Source organism: Pollachius pollachius (assembly GCF_949987615.1).
Source record: "Pollachius pollachius genome assembly, chromosome: 4".
Lineage (NCBI taxonomy): Eukaryota > Metazoa > Chordata > Actinopteri > Gadiformes > Gadidae > Pollachius > Pollachius pollachius.
Genome location: NC_136937.1, coordinates 23612866 through 23629504, shown reverse-complemented (window position 1 = coordinate 23629504; position 16639 = coordinate 23612866). Strand labels below are relative to the sequence as shown.

Genomic DNA, 16639 nt, shown 5'->3' with positions numbered 1-16639 from the left:
CACCCCCCCCCCACGTGTCCATTGCCACGGCAACCTCCATTAATTCTTAAGTGCTCCCCCACCGGTGGCAGACCTTCTCTTTCTAACAGAGGCCCCCCCTCCCCCCGGGACAGACACACGCCCAAATGCGCGTGCACAAAAACACACTCAATAAGGGATCCCAATGTTAATTTGTATGTGTGCGTGTGTGAGTATTTGTGTGCGAGCGGTGTGCAAATGTGCATGCCTGAATAATGTGAGTCTGCATTCGATTGAGTATGGGGTTTTATTTGTGTGCGTGCCGGTGTGGGTATAAGAGACTCATGTTTGAATGAAGGATATTTCAATGTTGATTCACTGTGTGTGTGTGTGTGTGTGTGTGTGTGTGTGTCTGTATGCGTATGGGTGTGTGTGTGTGTGTGTATCTGTGTGTATTTGTTTGTATGTGTGTATGTGTGTGTCTGTATGTGTGTGTGTGTGTGTGTGTGTCAGTATATGTGTGTCTGTGTGTGTGTGTGTATGTGTGTCTGTATGTATGTGTGAATGTGTCTGTATGTGTGTGTCTGTCTGTGTGTGTGTGTATGTCTGTATGTGTGTGTGTGTGTGTCTGTATGTATGTGTGTTTCTGTGTCTGTATGTCTGTGTGTGTGTGTGTGTGTGTGTGTGTATGTGTGTGTGTGTGTGTGTGTGTGTGTGTGTGTGAGAGGAGTTACTTTGTTCTCCGTAACCCTGCATCAGCAAGGCCTCCACCTCCCGGCTTTTATCAACAGAGCTCCGGCGTTGAGTCTGAGCGGCTCTCGTCTCGGTCCGACCATATTAGGCCATCCCGTCTCTGGTATTTATAGTCTCCTGCTCCACTGCCTCCGCTAGTGGCCTGAAGTCTCCGTCTCCTCTCCACATTCCACCGGTCCAGGGTCGCCCGTGCAACACGTGCGTTTGTGTGTGTGTGTGTGTGTGTGTGTGTGTGTGCGTGTGTATGTGTTAACATCTTTTGAAATATTTCAACTCATGTTCGTCCTTCTTAAGATTGTTTTTATTAATAAGGTTCAAGGTTAAAGTTTGCAGGCTGTTGTGATGTCGTTCAGCCAGATGGCACGGGGAGGAGGCTGGTTAAGCCGTGAGCCAAACTAAGATGGAAAAAGAGAATGGAAGCACAGATATCAGACCGCCGCAGAGAAGGAAATTACGTCAACACCTCGACGATAAGTCTAAAATAAAAACATGACACCACCCTCCTCTCAGCCTCCTAATACTGAAACAAAACAGCGTGGGTTCGTCTCTGCCAAGAAGACCGGCTCTGCCTGCCTCGGTTTATGGTTCCGTGCAACGATTGAACAACAAGGCAGCGAGAACTTGAACACTTGTGCGTACACAGTGAGTCTCTCTCGACCGAGTCTTTACAATGTGAGGAGGAGGATGTTGGATGAGGGGTGGGTGGGGGTGGGGATGGAGGGGGAGAAAGGGACAGAGGAAGAGTTGTCGGATGGGGACGACCAGAGAGAGAGATCTGTCTTGTTGCGTGCTGCAACGGCTGTGGTGGATTTGTGAGGATTGGCAGGTTTATGTGGATGTTGGCATTGGGTGGGGCGGGGGTTGGAGGAGGGAACGGGATACTCTCTGGTCGCCAAGGAGACCCCAGCCCGGAGATGTGACGACTCGGTATGTCGGTGTGTTTTTCTACAACCATATCTGGTTTGTTTTGGTTTGTTTGTCAAGCTAATGTAAAGTTTGTACGTCTCCTTTGGCTTGTAGCTCCCGCCTTTTCTTGGCGTTGGACTTGTTTGTTGTTTGGCGTGTTCACCCTCCCAAGGCTTGTAGGAGAGGTTGGTTCAGGTGTGAACATTTGATATGCTCTCAGAGCAGAGCGAGATAAAGGCCTTATGAAATAAATACAACGTGTTTCTAAAGTCCTTCTCCTGGCTCTCCCTGTCTTGTGTCGTGGTTGGCTGATGGTGTTCGGGATACGGACCACGAGTTTATGGACCAGTATGGACCACTGTGGACCACAATGAACCAATAGGTACCACTATGGACCACGATGGACCAATAGGTACCACTATGGACCACTGTGTATCACTATGGACCACTATGGAGCACTGTGGACCACTATGAGCACTGTGGAGCACTATGGAGCACTGTGGACCACTATGGAGCACTATGGAGCACTATGGACCACCTTGGACCACTATGGACCACTGTGGACCACTATTGACCACTATGGACCACTGTGGAGTCCACTATGGACCACTATGTATCATTAGGTATCACTATAGACCACTATGTACCACTGTGGACCACTATGTATCATTATGTATCACTATGGACCACTATGGACCACTATGTATCACTAGTAGGTATCACTATGGACCATTATGGACCACTAGGGACCACTGTGGACCACTATGCACCACTATGGAGCACCGTGGACCACTATTGACCACTGTAGACCACTATGTACCACTACTGACCACTATTTATGACTAGGTATCACTATGGACCACTATGGACCACTAGGGACCACTGTGGACCACTATGTAACACTAGGTATCACTATGGACCACTATGGACCACTGTACAGGACAACCCGTTCCAGGGTTGTTATATCACTGTCTGTTTTTACGGCTGACAGGTAATTTCTCCCGTTATTACCCGCTCTTTATTGGTCTTTTTGGGGACGTTTTATATAGAGATCTGGGCAGTGGGAGACAGAGAGAACGTGACATAGAGACAGATAGAGAAGCAGAGAGGGAGAGGGAGGGTCAGATAATGGCAGAGAGCGAGACAGAGGGACCCAAGGAGAGACAAACGGCAGAGCGAGAGAGTCAGCTAGAGACTGCACTTGCAATTCACTGCTGGATTAATATTGACCTCATCAAAAAATACTGTTCATCTTTTAAATCAACTCTGAAGTATTTGTGTGTGTGTGTGTGTGTGTGTGTGTGTGTGTGTGTGTGTGTGTGTGTGTGTGAGCGAGCATGTGTGTGTGTGAGCAAAAGAGAGAGAGGGAGAGAGAGAGGAAGTTATAGTCATACTTTTTTACTGCATATGCACGTTTACATTTCTATTCAATTCTACTTTGAAAGATTATTTTTTTATTTTTTTTATATTTAAATTATTATTATTGAATTATATGTTAATTTGCTTGTAATGTAAATGTATGTTTTCCATGTCAATAAAGCCCTTTGAATCTTGAGACCGAAACCCCTTACAATGCACTATGCTACAATGCACAATACAGCACACAGGGCACTAACGTTATGTGGTCTGTTCCAGGGCCTGCCCACAAGCATTGTGGGAGACCAACCGTTGCCAGAAATGCCAGCAGTCCCAGCCAATCAGATGAGGGCAGCCTGACGCTACAAGAGGAAGCTATGGAGCTGGAGGTCCCACCTTCTCAAGGCAAACAAGCCCACTTCAGAGAGCCGCCCTCGTTTCAGGCAAGAGTCTGATTCAAGTTCATTTTATTTCGATAGCAATTTAAGTAAATAGAAACCTTAAATAGAAGTCTTAAATTTGTGTCACAGAATTTAAGTAAAACAAGATACAGATATTTAGACATAAAAAAAATATAGCAAAACATTCAAATCAAAAATATATAAAGCAATAGTAAAATGAGGAAACGACTACAATTTTGAGCGACTGTTGAAAAATATCGGCCGTTTATCAGAGGAGCAGCGTCTAAGAATGCCACCTTCCGACATTTGAGACATGCTAGTTTTGCGACCCCCTTTCCCTCCTCTCGATAAGGTCTTATGTTTGTTTGTTTGAAGGTGGCACCATACGACCAGGTGGTGGGCGAGGGACAAGATGTGTTCCTGTGCGTGAGGGCGAGAGGGCACCCCTCCATATACTGGTGAAACACCCCCGGCCTCTCCAAACCAAACACACTGAATCATTGGAAGTTGTGACACAACAAAAAACACTTATAGCACTCCACTTATGTTGTGCTTACTCATGGAAATTGATGATACAAGATGTTTTATTTACCAAGTATAGTTTTCAGTTTTTTCTAAACTAACTAAATAAATGTGACAACAAAATGAAGAATGGATTCAATAAATACAATAAAATAACTCAATAATATATGAATGATTAAAAACACCAGGAACCAACATTTTATAGATTTTAAAAAGAGGACTATCGCTCTTAGAAAATATATTATTAATCTCAACAAGCCTTTCCTATTTCAAAACATAAACCAACTGCTCCTTCTGGCGGCCATTTTGTGCGGCGTCAGGTTGAAGGAGAGGCTGACGCTGAAGTCCACCGGCCGCCTTGCGGTGAGACAGACGGGGGAGGGGACCAGCGAGCTGAGGATCACCACCGCCCAGAGGTCGGACGCTGGACTCTACGCCTGCAAGATCGTCAACGAGTTCGGAACCAAGCAGGTGGACTTTAAACTGGAGGTCAAAGGTGAGAGGGAGAATTTTTTTTTTTTTTACGTAAATAATGTCTGTGCGGTCTATTTGGTGTAAACATGCACATTAAAAGGGTACTAATGCTCACAATTTAGTGAGAAACATGGGCCTGTGCCTCATGCAACTGATGGCTAAAATTTCCCCACAAGAATTTTTTTTGCTCACGGATTCTCCTTTCTCCTTGTTTTCAGATTTACGTTTCAAACAGTTTCATATCACATTTTCTCAATTTTCTATTATCTAGCTTTCAGAATTGAAACTTGCTTTGTTTGGAGCAACTAAACAAAAAACGGTTAACCTTAAAATGGACAGTACATAAAGCTCCTAACCTGACCTGAACACGCGTTAATCTCCCCTCCAGCGGTCACAGCTCTCGCCATCACCAGGGAGATACGGGACGCGGCGGTAAGGGCGGGAGAGGCGGCGATGTTTGAGTGTCACATGACCGCCCCCCCCGACGTGGAGGTGGACTGGCTGTCCAATGGGAAGCTGATTCAGCCGGCGCTGCTCAACTGCAAGATGCCCTTTGATGGAAGGAGGTTGGCTTCACGGTCGCAGTTTGGGGTGCTACAAGCTAGGGTTTCTCTACACATGGACCAACTGTTTGTTAGAGTTATTTATTTGTATTGCAAGTCACGTTTAATTGTATACCCCTGAACCATATAATAAGAAGGCCCCTAACCTTCAGTTCTCTAAAGAAGCAGTTCTCAAACTCAATTTGTGTAAACATTAAGATTAAATGGGTGCTGCAAATGTTAACAGTTTAGTGAAATCATGCACTTTTTCACTTCTTTTGTGTTCAGATTATCTAATTTTGTTTTAGGGTATTCAGAGGTCGATTTACCTAGCAATTGTTCATAACCAATAATAAAAAGAAAAACGAGACACTGCTCTAAAGGACAAGGACAAACTCCTCAAACCAAAGGGAAGGAACACTTATGGCTGGTACAGACTACACGATTTCAGCCCGATTTTGCCCCGATTCGTTTGTCGCAGACAAATTTGCGAGTCGTACATGATTTTGAAAGGTCGGCGACGAGACGAGGTCTTGTAATGTGACATGCTTGCGATCTGCAATGTTTTCGTCTGCGACGTTCGAAAACCCCACTACGAAAAGTTTGGCATGTCAGAATCTTTTGGGGAATCGCATGACGTATCCATTGTTGACATGAGGGAACCCCGCCCCCAGTTGTGCGAGGGAACCCCACGAACAGCTGGAGCTCACGCGCAGTGTTCACCAACTGACTTCACTGCACTATGCTGAGTGCACAGTAACTACTACAAAAATGAATACGATCAATAGCAAGAAGAAGAATGCTAATAAAGAAAACAAGAGAAAATGGAACAAGATAATGGAGACAACTTTGGTTGAAATGTGGCAGAAACGTCCCTGTATTTTACCGACGTGTCCACAAAGGAGTTCCACAATAGGGTGAAGGGATACAGCCTGGCGAGAAATAGCCGACGCCCTTGACCTACCCGGTAAGTTTGGAGCCAACAACTGTTGACGTGCTAATAGCGATCATAACCTCAAACTGCCAGCATAATCCCTAGTGCTAGGTACTCGGGATCCATTGTTGACGCTTTATTGCTAGGCTACGTTGTTGCGCTCATTTCACGCGCAATGCAACTACTGTGAGGAGTTGCTGCATTGAGCAGATATAAAAACTACTGGAACCTTTTATGACAACAGTAAAAAACATTTATGTCAGTTCTAAACCTTAGAATTTCTAAATATCTTGCAAACGTGAATGATACAAAGTAGAGAGCATCGCACCCTCGAATCTTGTAGTGCGGCCAGTCTTCCGACGAGACAAGGCCCGATTTCCTAGCTTTGTGATCGTATAGTGTGACATGTTAAATCGTGGAGGAATATCTGAGAATCGTGTAGTCTGAACCAGCCATAAGTAATTACGGGGTCCTATTATGCTTTTCCGTTTTTTCCTTCTCCTATTGCGCTTTACATATGTTTTTGGGTATATAAATGGTTGGCAAAGTTACAATACCACAGAATTCCCACAAGGGGGAGTAAATGACTACCGCAAATCACTGTTACCGAGCTGCCTAGAAACAGCTCGTTGTGATTCTCTCCGCGGCTTTCTTTGATTTCCGGTACGTGGTGACGTAAGCATGTACTTGCTGGGAGTCAATGGGAGAGCGTCATCAATCACCTTTTGCTGCATTCCTGGACACGCTGGGGCCGGGGGGAATGGATCAGAGTGCAAAACAGAGTTTGAGTAGAGAAGTAGATGGACAGAAAGACATATACTAATTATATATTATATATATAAATTCTATATATATATTATAAAAAAAAATAGTTGGCTTCATTGGAAGGTGGGGGTGCACGGTAAGGCCCCATAGCTCGCGGCCTAATAGTTTTATTCGGTTTTTCTTTTAATGGTAAATTGATTCAAATCACATAATAATATTAATAGTATAATATTGCTTTGGTTTGGTTTAGTAGGAGCTTACAGCCAAAATTACTTACTCTTCATCTGTTGTGTGCCTCACAGGTCAATAATCATACTTGTGAATATTGTAGATATTTTGTAGACTGTATGTGTTTAGACACACAGGCTCTAGGCCTTGATGTTGTGTCATGCAGGTTATTGATTCTGGCACTTGGCTCATTTGTCTTAGTACCTAATAAATACAATAAGACAAAATAACTACTGTGTAAAGGGACCTTGACATCACAGAGTACAACATGACTGCATAGGACAATGCAGATTCAGGAAGCAACATCTGTTTTCCAGTCATACTTTTATTGAACATTTTTTTAATCACTGATTAGTTCTACATAACAGTGATTGTTATACAGTAAATAGATGGCTGAGACAACAGTGAACTGGTGAGATTTCTCGTAACTGGTATTGCTGAAGCAACATCTATTCAAGTAGGATTGTTATTTACAAAAAATGGTATCACTAATGACTTCACATAACAAACATGGTACAGTTGGCTGGTACTACAGCAAACAGGTGAGGAGAATGGTGAGGTTACTCGTTTTCCATTACAAGTGGACTGGTATTACTGTTACTATATGTTAGAGATGATCTAAACATGCAACATAGTTTACTAGAAGTTACTTATAAGGTTTTGTGGTGATAGTGGTAGGCTACTCATCTTCTGAGGATGTTATATATATATATATATATATATATATATATATATATATATATATATATATATATCATAGCATCCTCCGAAGATGATAGATATATGACATGAGATCGTTCTCAACAAACGGTGTAGCTTAGCCTAAAGCTCATCAGTTTTACCATTGGGATTTCTCTACAGCAGACGTTCTCCACTTCGTTGGGCATAGTGGCACAATTCCCACAGGTGCACCTAGGTAGTAGAGATGTTATAAGTTAAAATGCTGTATTTTGACAGACAAAAGTAGTCAACAAAATGCTATGTCGGGACATAAAAAGCTAGTTACGGACGCTTGAATAGTACGAGTAGTCTACTAGCAAAGTCAGAAAAGCTGGGCTAAATACATGATAAATCGCGTGTGTGAATAATAGCATAAACAAAAACGTACCACTGTGAAATGTCCTGGTCCATTCTACGACTAACATCGCGCTCATCATTAGCGTCGTCAGCTTATTATCGCTTTCGGGGTCCGCTCAAATTGGTAAGGTAGCACTGGAGCCATAGTAGACAGAGACACAGAGTGCCTGAAGAGACGTCAGCACCCTGTCAGCACCAAGATTCTAAATGCCTCAAAATTCTGAGCAACAGGGTGTTTCACATAGGGGTTGTAATACTCATAAAAGTAGGAGAAAAAATAATGTGCTAGACAACCTTTATTGTTGTAAATTAATTCTATGAGGTCAAACAAATTAAATAATAACCAGTAAAAAAGAGCATAATAGGGCCCCTTTAATAATTACATGTAACATGCAATTATTAAACCTTATGTTCTGTATCTTGTCCCTAGCTGCCGTCTCTTGTTGAACTCTGTCCATGAAGACGACAGTGGCAGTTACACCTGCAAGCTGAGCACTGCTAAAGGTACACAACCCAAAAATAATAATACAGTAACTACACTGATATTAATGACAATAGCATTATTAGAATAATGATGATAAACAGATGAACAATGAACAGTCATTTAACAATAATTATGACACGGCTCTTCTTAATGCTGGGGAATGCTCCGTTCACTTTGCATGGGCCTTCCCAACTTCTGTCGGTCAATCATTTTTTGATAATTGACCGTTGCTAAGCATATAATGACCGCTTTTCTTGCCTCTGATTCACATCTTTCGTATCATTCTGCAAGTAGTCCGGTAACTTATTAACCCCAGCGTATTCGGTCGCTAAGCGACGTCAACGTCTTTGGCAAATATTTTCTTGGCTGATCAACCCTTAGATTGGTAACAAATACATTGTAGAAAGACACACTCTGTGAAGTAATTTTTTCGTTTTGGCAAGTAGCCGTGTTTTAAGCGGGATAATGTATATTATGCCGGTCATTATCAAAAATTAATTATTTTCCCGGTAATGACCGGCGTTCTATACATTATTCATTACGTATTGGTAGCAGTATCATCAGCATCATCATCTTTTTGACATTGGTTTTTTGGGCTGTGATTGGTCTTTGACATTGTTGTGTTGTTTTGCTCGGCTGTGGTTGGTCTTTGACATTGTTGTGTGGTTTTGCTCGGCTGTGGTTGGTCTTTGCAATGTTGTGTTGTTTTGTTTGGCTTTGGTTGGTCTTTGACATTGTTGTGTTGTTTTGTTCGGCTGTGGTTGGTCTTTGACATTGTTGTATTGTGTTGTTCGGCTGTGGTTTGTTTCACAGAGGAGCTGACCTCCAGCGCCCAGCTGAAGGTCACACCCACCCGGGACCCCCTGTTCACCCGCCAGCTGGACGTCCTGGAGGTCATGGAGGGCCGCACCGCCCGCTTCGACTGTAAGGTCAGCGGAACCCCCGCGCCCAGCGTAACCTGGATGCACTTCGGTGAGTCTCTCCACCGAAAGGAACTGGAAGGTCAAAGGTCGCGATGGGCCCGACCCGGGCCTGGTCTGCTGGAGGTCTGTCTGAACGGGAGCGGGCCCCGGCGCATGGGCCAGAGCAAATCAAACATGAGCTCCTAGATGGGTCTGGATCCCCAGCAGGGATGTTAGATCATAGAAAGAAAGAAGAAAGAAAGAAAAAAAAGGTGTTCCATTTTGTTGCGGTAACAATTGCAAGGCACTCTCAACAAAGTACCTGTTTTAGGTAAACATTGAAAATAACGTATCGTGCAGCCCTAATCCCCAGCTACCCTTCCCCATCTCCTACTATGCTTTCCCACTAAGTTTTCTTGTTTATTTTGGTTCCCTGGGTTCAAGTGTTTTGTTGTCCCAGGAAGGTGAACCATGGCGCTGAACTATTCTGTAGTATAGGAGGGTACTGCTCTGTGTTGTACCTCGTCTCTCCAAACCGAACCGACGGAGGAGACACATCCCAGACTAAAAATGTCAATGGTCTAACGTTTCCGTGGAAACGACGTTGATGCTGCAGACCATTTTTCATCAGAATCGACGAAGCAGTCTGGTGTCATATTAGAAAATAGCTGAGTGTTACGCTTATCCTAAAACTGGGAAATTGGTTTACAACTCCATGAACCTCCTTGACGTTCTCTTCTCATCATTTATTTAACACGATTATCCAATCCGACTTCCAGGGAACTAGAAAGAATCACAGCACGGTGCATGTAGGGGTTAGCTGTCATCCTGCTCTAGGATGCATATAGGTTAGACTGCGGACGACTGGGGCATCGAACCCAGAATCTTTAAACTGAGATTACAACCCCCTAACCACAAATCCATCCTCCCTCCGCTGCGTGTTAAGAGTTGGCCCGACTGGTTTCCAGTAACGGTCGGGCTATCGATATATTGATATATCGGGATATCGATATATTGGCTGATATTCAAAATATATATATATCTGCCTTTATTCAATATATATATCGTGGTAACCTGGGGTTGGAGCAGCTCCTTGGGATTGGCTGCTCACCCTCCAGCAATGCCTCAGGCCCGAGCGACATCACATTTAAATCGTGAGTTTAAGGAACCAATTAACTGTATGGGAGGAGCTACGTTAAGTTCTGTGTGGAGAGTTTCACGCAGCACAGGATGTAACACTGTCGTTGTTGTGTTGGGAGTGTGCATGCTCAGTTAAAGCATTGAGAGGTCCAACCACCACAGTAGAGGATTTAAAAACAGGTGATTACGTCATGCATAAATCGACACCAATTGTAAAGTTTTCATATTATGTATGAAAAATATTCGCCAAAACGATTTATATTTTATAAGCCAATATTAGCTGATAAAATCAGCCAACCGTCCAATCAGCCAACCAAAGTCGGGCTCTAGTTGAGTGACTCCTTCAAGTTAGACTGCGGACAGTGGAGGACATCGAACCCAGAACCTTTGTGCTGGCCGTCCAACCCCCTGACCCCCCCTCCCCCCTGTGTGTTGTATGTCCGTCAGACGCGGCGGTGGAGGCGAGCGACAACGTGCGGCTGCTCCAGGAGGGGGGCCGCCACTCGCTGGTCATCGCCCGCGTCTGCTCTGACTCGGAGGGCTTCTACACGGCCGTGGCCACCAACCACCGCGGCTCCACGGAGACCACCGCAGAGCTATACGTCACAGAGCCACGTGCCGCCGCCGCCTCGCACATGTGAGTGGGGGTCAACACTCCGTAAACATACATCATTATCACATTATTATTGTTGGTTGGATGCATTAGATTAACATGTGATTTAGATTAGGTTGGATTACATTAGATTAACATGTGGCGTTAAATAGGGTGAAATTAACATGTGATTCAGATTAGGTTGGATTACATTAGATTAACATGTGCCGCTAAATAAAGTAAGATTAACATGTGATGATGATTGGGTTGGATTACATTAGGTTAACATGTGATTCAGATTAAATTGGATTACATTTGATTTACATGTGATTTGGATTAGGTTGGATTACATTAGATAAAATCATCAAGTCACATTAGATTAGGTTTGATCAAATTAAATTTAGCACAAAAAGTAAGGAAATTTGTGTTTGGTTGATTATTTCTCTGTGATAACAATTTGCAATAAATCTTATTCCGTTGGAAAGCCTGTATAGTTCCCTTTCAAATGGTTCCCCATTTGTAAGAAACATGCACTTGTGGGATGAGCAGCAGAGCTGAGTATGTGGGTTGCGCCCATGAAAAATTTGCCAATTCTTCTCTGCCAATCCCAAACAGCTTATTCTGCCATTGACTCGTTTGGTGTTTGGTGGATTGGATGATTGAAATTTGAAGAAACAAGACACATTGGCAATTAAACAATTTATTCATTTCACAAACAGGAGCCTCAGTAGCGTGTGGAAAAACCATACACAGCCACAACAGCCTGGCACCTCCTCCTCATGCTGGTCACCAGCCTGGCCACACACTGCTGTGGGATGGCATCCCATTCTTCAACCAGCATTTGTCGCAAGTCAGCCAACGTGGTTGTGTTGGTCACTCTGGCACGAACAGCACGCCCAAGCTGATCTCACAATTTTTCAATGGGGTTGAGGTCAGGACTGCTAGCAGGCCATTCCATTCTCTCCACACCCACATTCTGGAGGTAGTCTCTGATAAACCCCGCCCTGTGGGGGCGAGTGTTGTCATCTTGGAGGATGGAGTTCGGTCCCAGACTGTGGAGATATGGGATTGCCACTGGTTGCAGAATCTCATCTCTATATCTCTCTGCATTGAGATTGCCTCCAATGATGACAAGCCTTGTTTTTCCAGTGAGGGAGATGCCACCCAACACCATCACACTGCCTCCACCAAGAGATGCAGCCAAAGATGCTTCTATCAGTGCAGCAATCAGCATAGCATTCTCCGCGTCTTCTCCACACTTTGAGCCTATGATCCAACTGCCGTAGGCAGAATCTGGACTCATCACTGAACATAACGTTCCCCCACATGTTCAGGTTCCAGTGCACGTGTTGCCGACACCAGCGCAAATGGGCCTGACGGTGAAGGGCAGTCATGGCAGGACTCCTGGCAGCCCTATGAGACCGGAGATTGGCTGCGTGAAGTCTGTTCCGGATTGTCTAGGCAGAGAGCCGTCGGCCATATCGTCCTGCAAACCTTGACTGCAAATCACAACAGTTAAGGCACCTAAGTGCTGAAACGGTCTTCTTGGGGTGTCGTCTTCTTGGACGCCCACTTCGCGGCCTGTCTTTGACATCCCCCATTATATGGAACTTGGCCTTCAGTTTGGAGAGGGTACTAGGGCTCACTCCAAATAATGCCGCAACTTGGTTTTGCGGTACCCCCAACACCTGGGGGTACCAGAAGCTCAAAACAAGTGTCAATAGCAACAGCAAAATAACCTGTTTGGCAATGGCAGAAAAGATTTGGCAAAATTTTCATGGGCACAACCCACATACTCAGCGCTGCTGCTCATCCCACAAATGCATGTTCCTTACAAATGGGGTACCATTTGAAAGCGAACTAAACAGGCTTTCCAACGGTATAAGATTTATTGCCAAAAAGCATTGTTACCACAGAGAAATAATCTACCAAACACAAATTTCCTTACTTTTTGTGCTAAATTTATATTAGCTGATGAGATTAGATTGGATCGAATTAGATGTAAAATGTGACATTGTATTGGAATATATTTGATTACATTCGATAAAATAAAATTAGGTTGTTTTAGGTAAAATCAGCATTGTATTAGTTTGGATTAGGTCATATTATATCTAATTAAAGTAGGTTAACATTATATATGAATGAATGAGATTGGATTGGATTCCTTACGGTGGGATTAGATTGGAGTGCAGTGGATTGGATTTCAATAGACTGGATTATATCAAATTATATCAAAACAGGTGAGCACCATGAAACATGAACAGCCAGGGTCTCCGTCCCTCACAGGCCCAAGCTGGAGAAGATGCCATCCATCCCGGAGGAGCCCGAGGTGCTGGAGAGCGAGGTGGAGCGCCGGACCATGCCCGACTTCGTGAAGCCGATGGCGGATGTGGAGGTGGTCGAGGGGAAGGAGGCGGTGCTGAAGTGCACGGTGGCGGGCCTGCCCTACCCCAGTATCGCCTGGTACCACAAGGGCAAGCGCATCGATGGCAGTGAGGAGCGCAAGATGACCCAGCGTGAGTTGGGACCCCGTAAAACACCTGCTGGTTTTCCGAATTCAACCCTTGAGGTGTACAGTTACTACACTTCTGTTGGGCATTACAGAAAGCCATCGCCCACTGTAACGTCAGACTTAAAGTGTAATTCTGGCGAAAATTGAACCCAGGGTCTTTTTCGGCATGAAAACCCATAAAATAAGCCCAGAGTCACCCGGAGCAATGTAACAGCCCAAATGGCTTCCATGTTATTGGCATTTTGGAAGATTAGGAATTCTTCCAAATCTGCAGTTTTTAACCAGTAATATTGCTCAAAATAGCACCAAACCTCTGCATGATTAGGGTCCCTACAAATAAAACGAAGCATCAACAATTTAGTTAGCATACCGGGAGTTTATTAAAAAAGAAAAGAGTTTTTCCCAAGTCTGTGCCTTACCGGTAAGTCCATGTTTCTAGGAAGTCCACACAAGTCGATTACCGGCTACCATAAATAATATAATAGAGGCGCTTCTTAGAAACATGGACCTACTGGTAAGGCAACCATTTGGGCTGTTACATTGCCCCGGGCAACTTATCAATGAAATAAAGTGTCTGGAGGGCTTATTTTATGGGTTTTCATGTCCCTGTACAAGTGAGGACCCTGGAAACCAACGCGTGTACTGGTCAACACCTTCTAGCCATCTGGTTCATACTTACGGATACTGCCACCTGAAGGGAGGCGATACAATTTACCATCATCGATTTATTCAAATGTCAAACTTAACTCAGTGTCTGTATAAAATTAGGACCCCATAAACCAATAAAAGCAGTCATAGCTCGCTAAAATCAAAACCAACATTCATGCAATGATAAAAAGGCAACAACCCAGTCCTAATGCTAAAAAGAGAGTGCAGCTAGCGAGCTAACTTCATCCAGTTTAAAGTAACATGAATGCTAACATGCGGCGTGAGAAGCACAACTGACTGAGCTGCGTTGTGATCTTCAGAACGGGACGTCCACAGCCTGGTGATCCGGAGCGCTTGTCACGCACATGGCGGCGTCTACAAGAGCGTCATCTCCAACCGCGTGGGAAAGGCTGCCTGCTATGCACACCTTTATGTCACAGGTAACTAGCCTGCCATGCCGTAATAGCAAGCTCCCGATCGCAAGCGTCATGTAACTGATTCGAAAAAGTTGTCGTTATTATAGTTATTTATTTTCTACAGACATTGTCCCCGACCCCCCTGACGGCCCTCCGGTGGTAGAGTCCATCACAGGAAAGACCCTCACACTGAGCTGGAAGAAGCCCAACAGAATGGAACAGTCCATGGGTATGGGAGCTTTAAAGCAGATCATTGTTATCGCCATGGCAGATGACGCGAATGACGTAATGCAGATTGGTATACATTGGGATATGGCTCTATATTTGCTTTTGGTTTTCACAAGTGATTCCCCTTCAAAACATCACTATGTATTTAAATAATAAATATTTGGTGGACACTTTTATCTTAATTGTCTGACAACACAGTGAGTGCATATAGGTGTTTAAGGTACTATGTGTAAGAATCAGAAAGTCCTTCTCATTACTGCCCCCTATGGCCCATAAGTGAACTGCAGATGTTTAGCTATGATGAAAGGACCACTATTTATATGATGACACTGATATTGTGGCGTGTCCCCCCCAGAGGCCGTCCCCCTGCTGTACGCGGTGCAGCAGCAGGCCTTAGGCTCCATCCAGTGGTCCATCGTGGCTTCCAGCCTGAAGGAAACCAGCTACACCGTGGGCTCCCTGTGTAAGGGCGTCCGCTACGCCTTCAGGGTGCTGAGCTCCACGGGCAAGGCTCTCAGCAAACCGTCGGCCGCAACCGACCTGGTGCAGCTCCTTGACCGAGGTACTGGTCGTCCTCCCCCCCCCGCACACACCTTACTCTGGTTGGTCTTCATCCTTCCCGTGAGATACGTAGGGAACACAGCGAGGCGGGGGGCCGCAGTGGGGGTTACCCTCATCTACATTGTTTACCCCTCGTCTACAGAATTATTTAATTTTTATCTGTTTAAATATTAAATATATTTATATTCAAATTAATTAGAAATGATATATATAAATTGTAATCAGTGATCATGCCCCTGTCTCTCTGTCTATAAACACCCAAAGACATGCTAAAACTTCAGCTACTTGGCGCTTTAATACCTCACTGTTAGAAGACCCTAACTTTACAACCCTTATAAGGCAAGAGTGGGCATTCTTTCTGGAGATGAATGAATCTCTAGACACCTCACCTTCACTGCTGTGGGAAACTGGGAAGGCTGTAATCAGAGGAAAAATCATATCGTACTCATCATACAGGAAAAAACAGCAACAACAATTGGAGAATACATTACAACAAAAAATCAAACTCATAACAAATGAAATATCCTGCCATCCCAGTGAACCAAAACAGAAGGAATTAAAGGAACTCAAAACACAATATGATGATATCATACAGAAAAAAACACAATTTCAAATTCAGCAACTGAAATATAATGGTTTTCGATACAGTAATAACACAAACAGTAAATATTTAGCAAATATACTCCAACATAAGAAAGAGAAATCAATCATCCCAGCCATGTTGGACCCCACAGGAAACATTAATCAAAATCCACAGGATATAAATAATATATTTCAGAATTTCTACAGCAACCTCTACTCCCCCACTCACCAACCTACCCAATCAGAAATTGACACCTTCTTAAACAGTTTGACATTACCAAAATTAACTGCAGAACAAACTAACATTCTAGACGCACCCCTTAGCCTTAATGAACTCACCAAAGCACTCGATACAATTCCTAGCAACAAGTCTTCCGGACCAGATGGATTACCAGCCGAATTCTATCGACACTTTTGGGACATATTATCACCACTATTCAACAGAGTAATCATATAAATAAAAACCTTCTCCACCATACCCACACACATGAATACAGCAGCCATGATATTACTGCTAAAACCCAACAAAGATCCATCTCACCCCTCTAGCTACCGACCTCTCTCACTATTGAATACTGACTTGAAAGTTATTACCAAAGCACTAGCAACCAGAATAGAAACAGTCACTTCTATACTCATTCATACAGATCTGTCAGGC

At 44.0% G+C, this 16639-nt stretch overlaps 1 protein-coding gene across 1 annotated transcript in view; it reads left to right on the top strand.

Moving 5' to 3' along the window:
* spega (striated muscle enriched protein kinase a) overlaps positions 1-16639 on the top strand; it is a gene marked incomplete at its 5' end in the record, with an annotated part of 90386 nt that overhangs the window by 31866 nt on the left and 41881 nt on the right. The window contains 11 exons of the mRNA XM_079734247.1: positions 3253-3416; positions 3750-3832; positions 4217-4392; positions 4759-4936; positions 8347-8420; positions 9214-9372; positions 10890-11079; positions 13321-13550; positions 14515-14634; positions 14735-14839; positions 15194-15400. Coding sequence (XP_079590373.1) covers positions 3253-3416; positions 3750-3832; positions 4217-4392; positions 4759-4936; positions 8347-8420; positions 9214-9372; positions 10890-11079; positions 13321-13550; positions 14515-14634; positions 14735-14839; positions 15194-15400 — 1686 coding nt within the window. The remainder of the gene's footprint in view (positions 1-3252; positions 3417-3749; positions 3833-4216; positions 4393-4758; positions 4937-8346; positions 8421-9213; positions 9373-10889; positions 11080-13320; positions 13551-14514; positions 14635-14734; positions 14840-15193; positions 15401-16639) is intronic.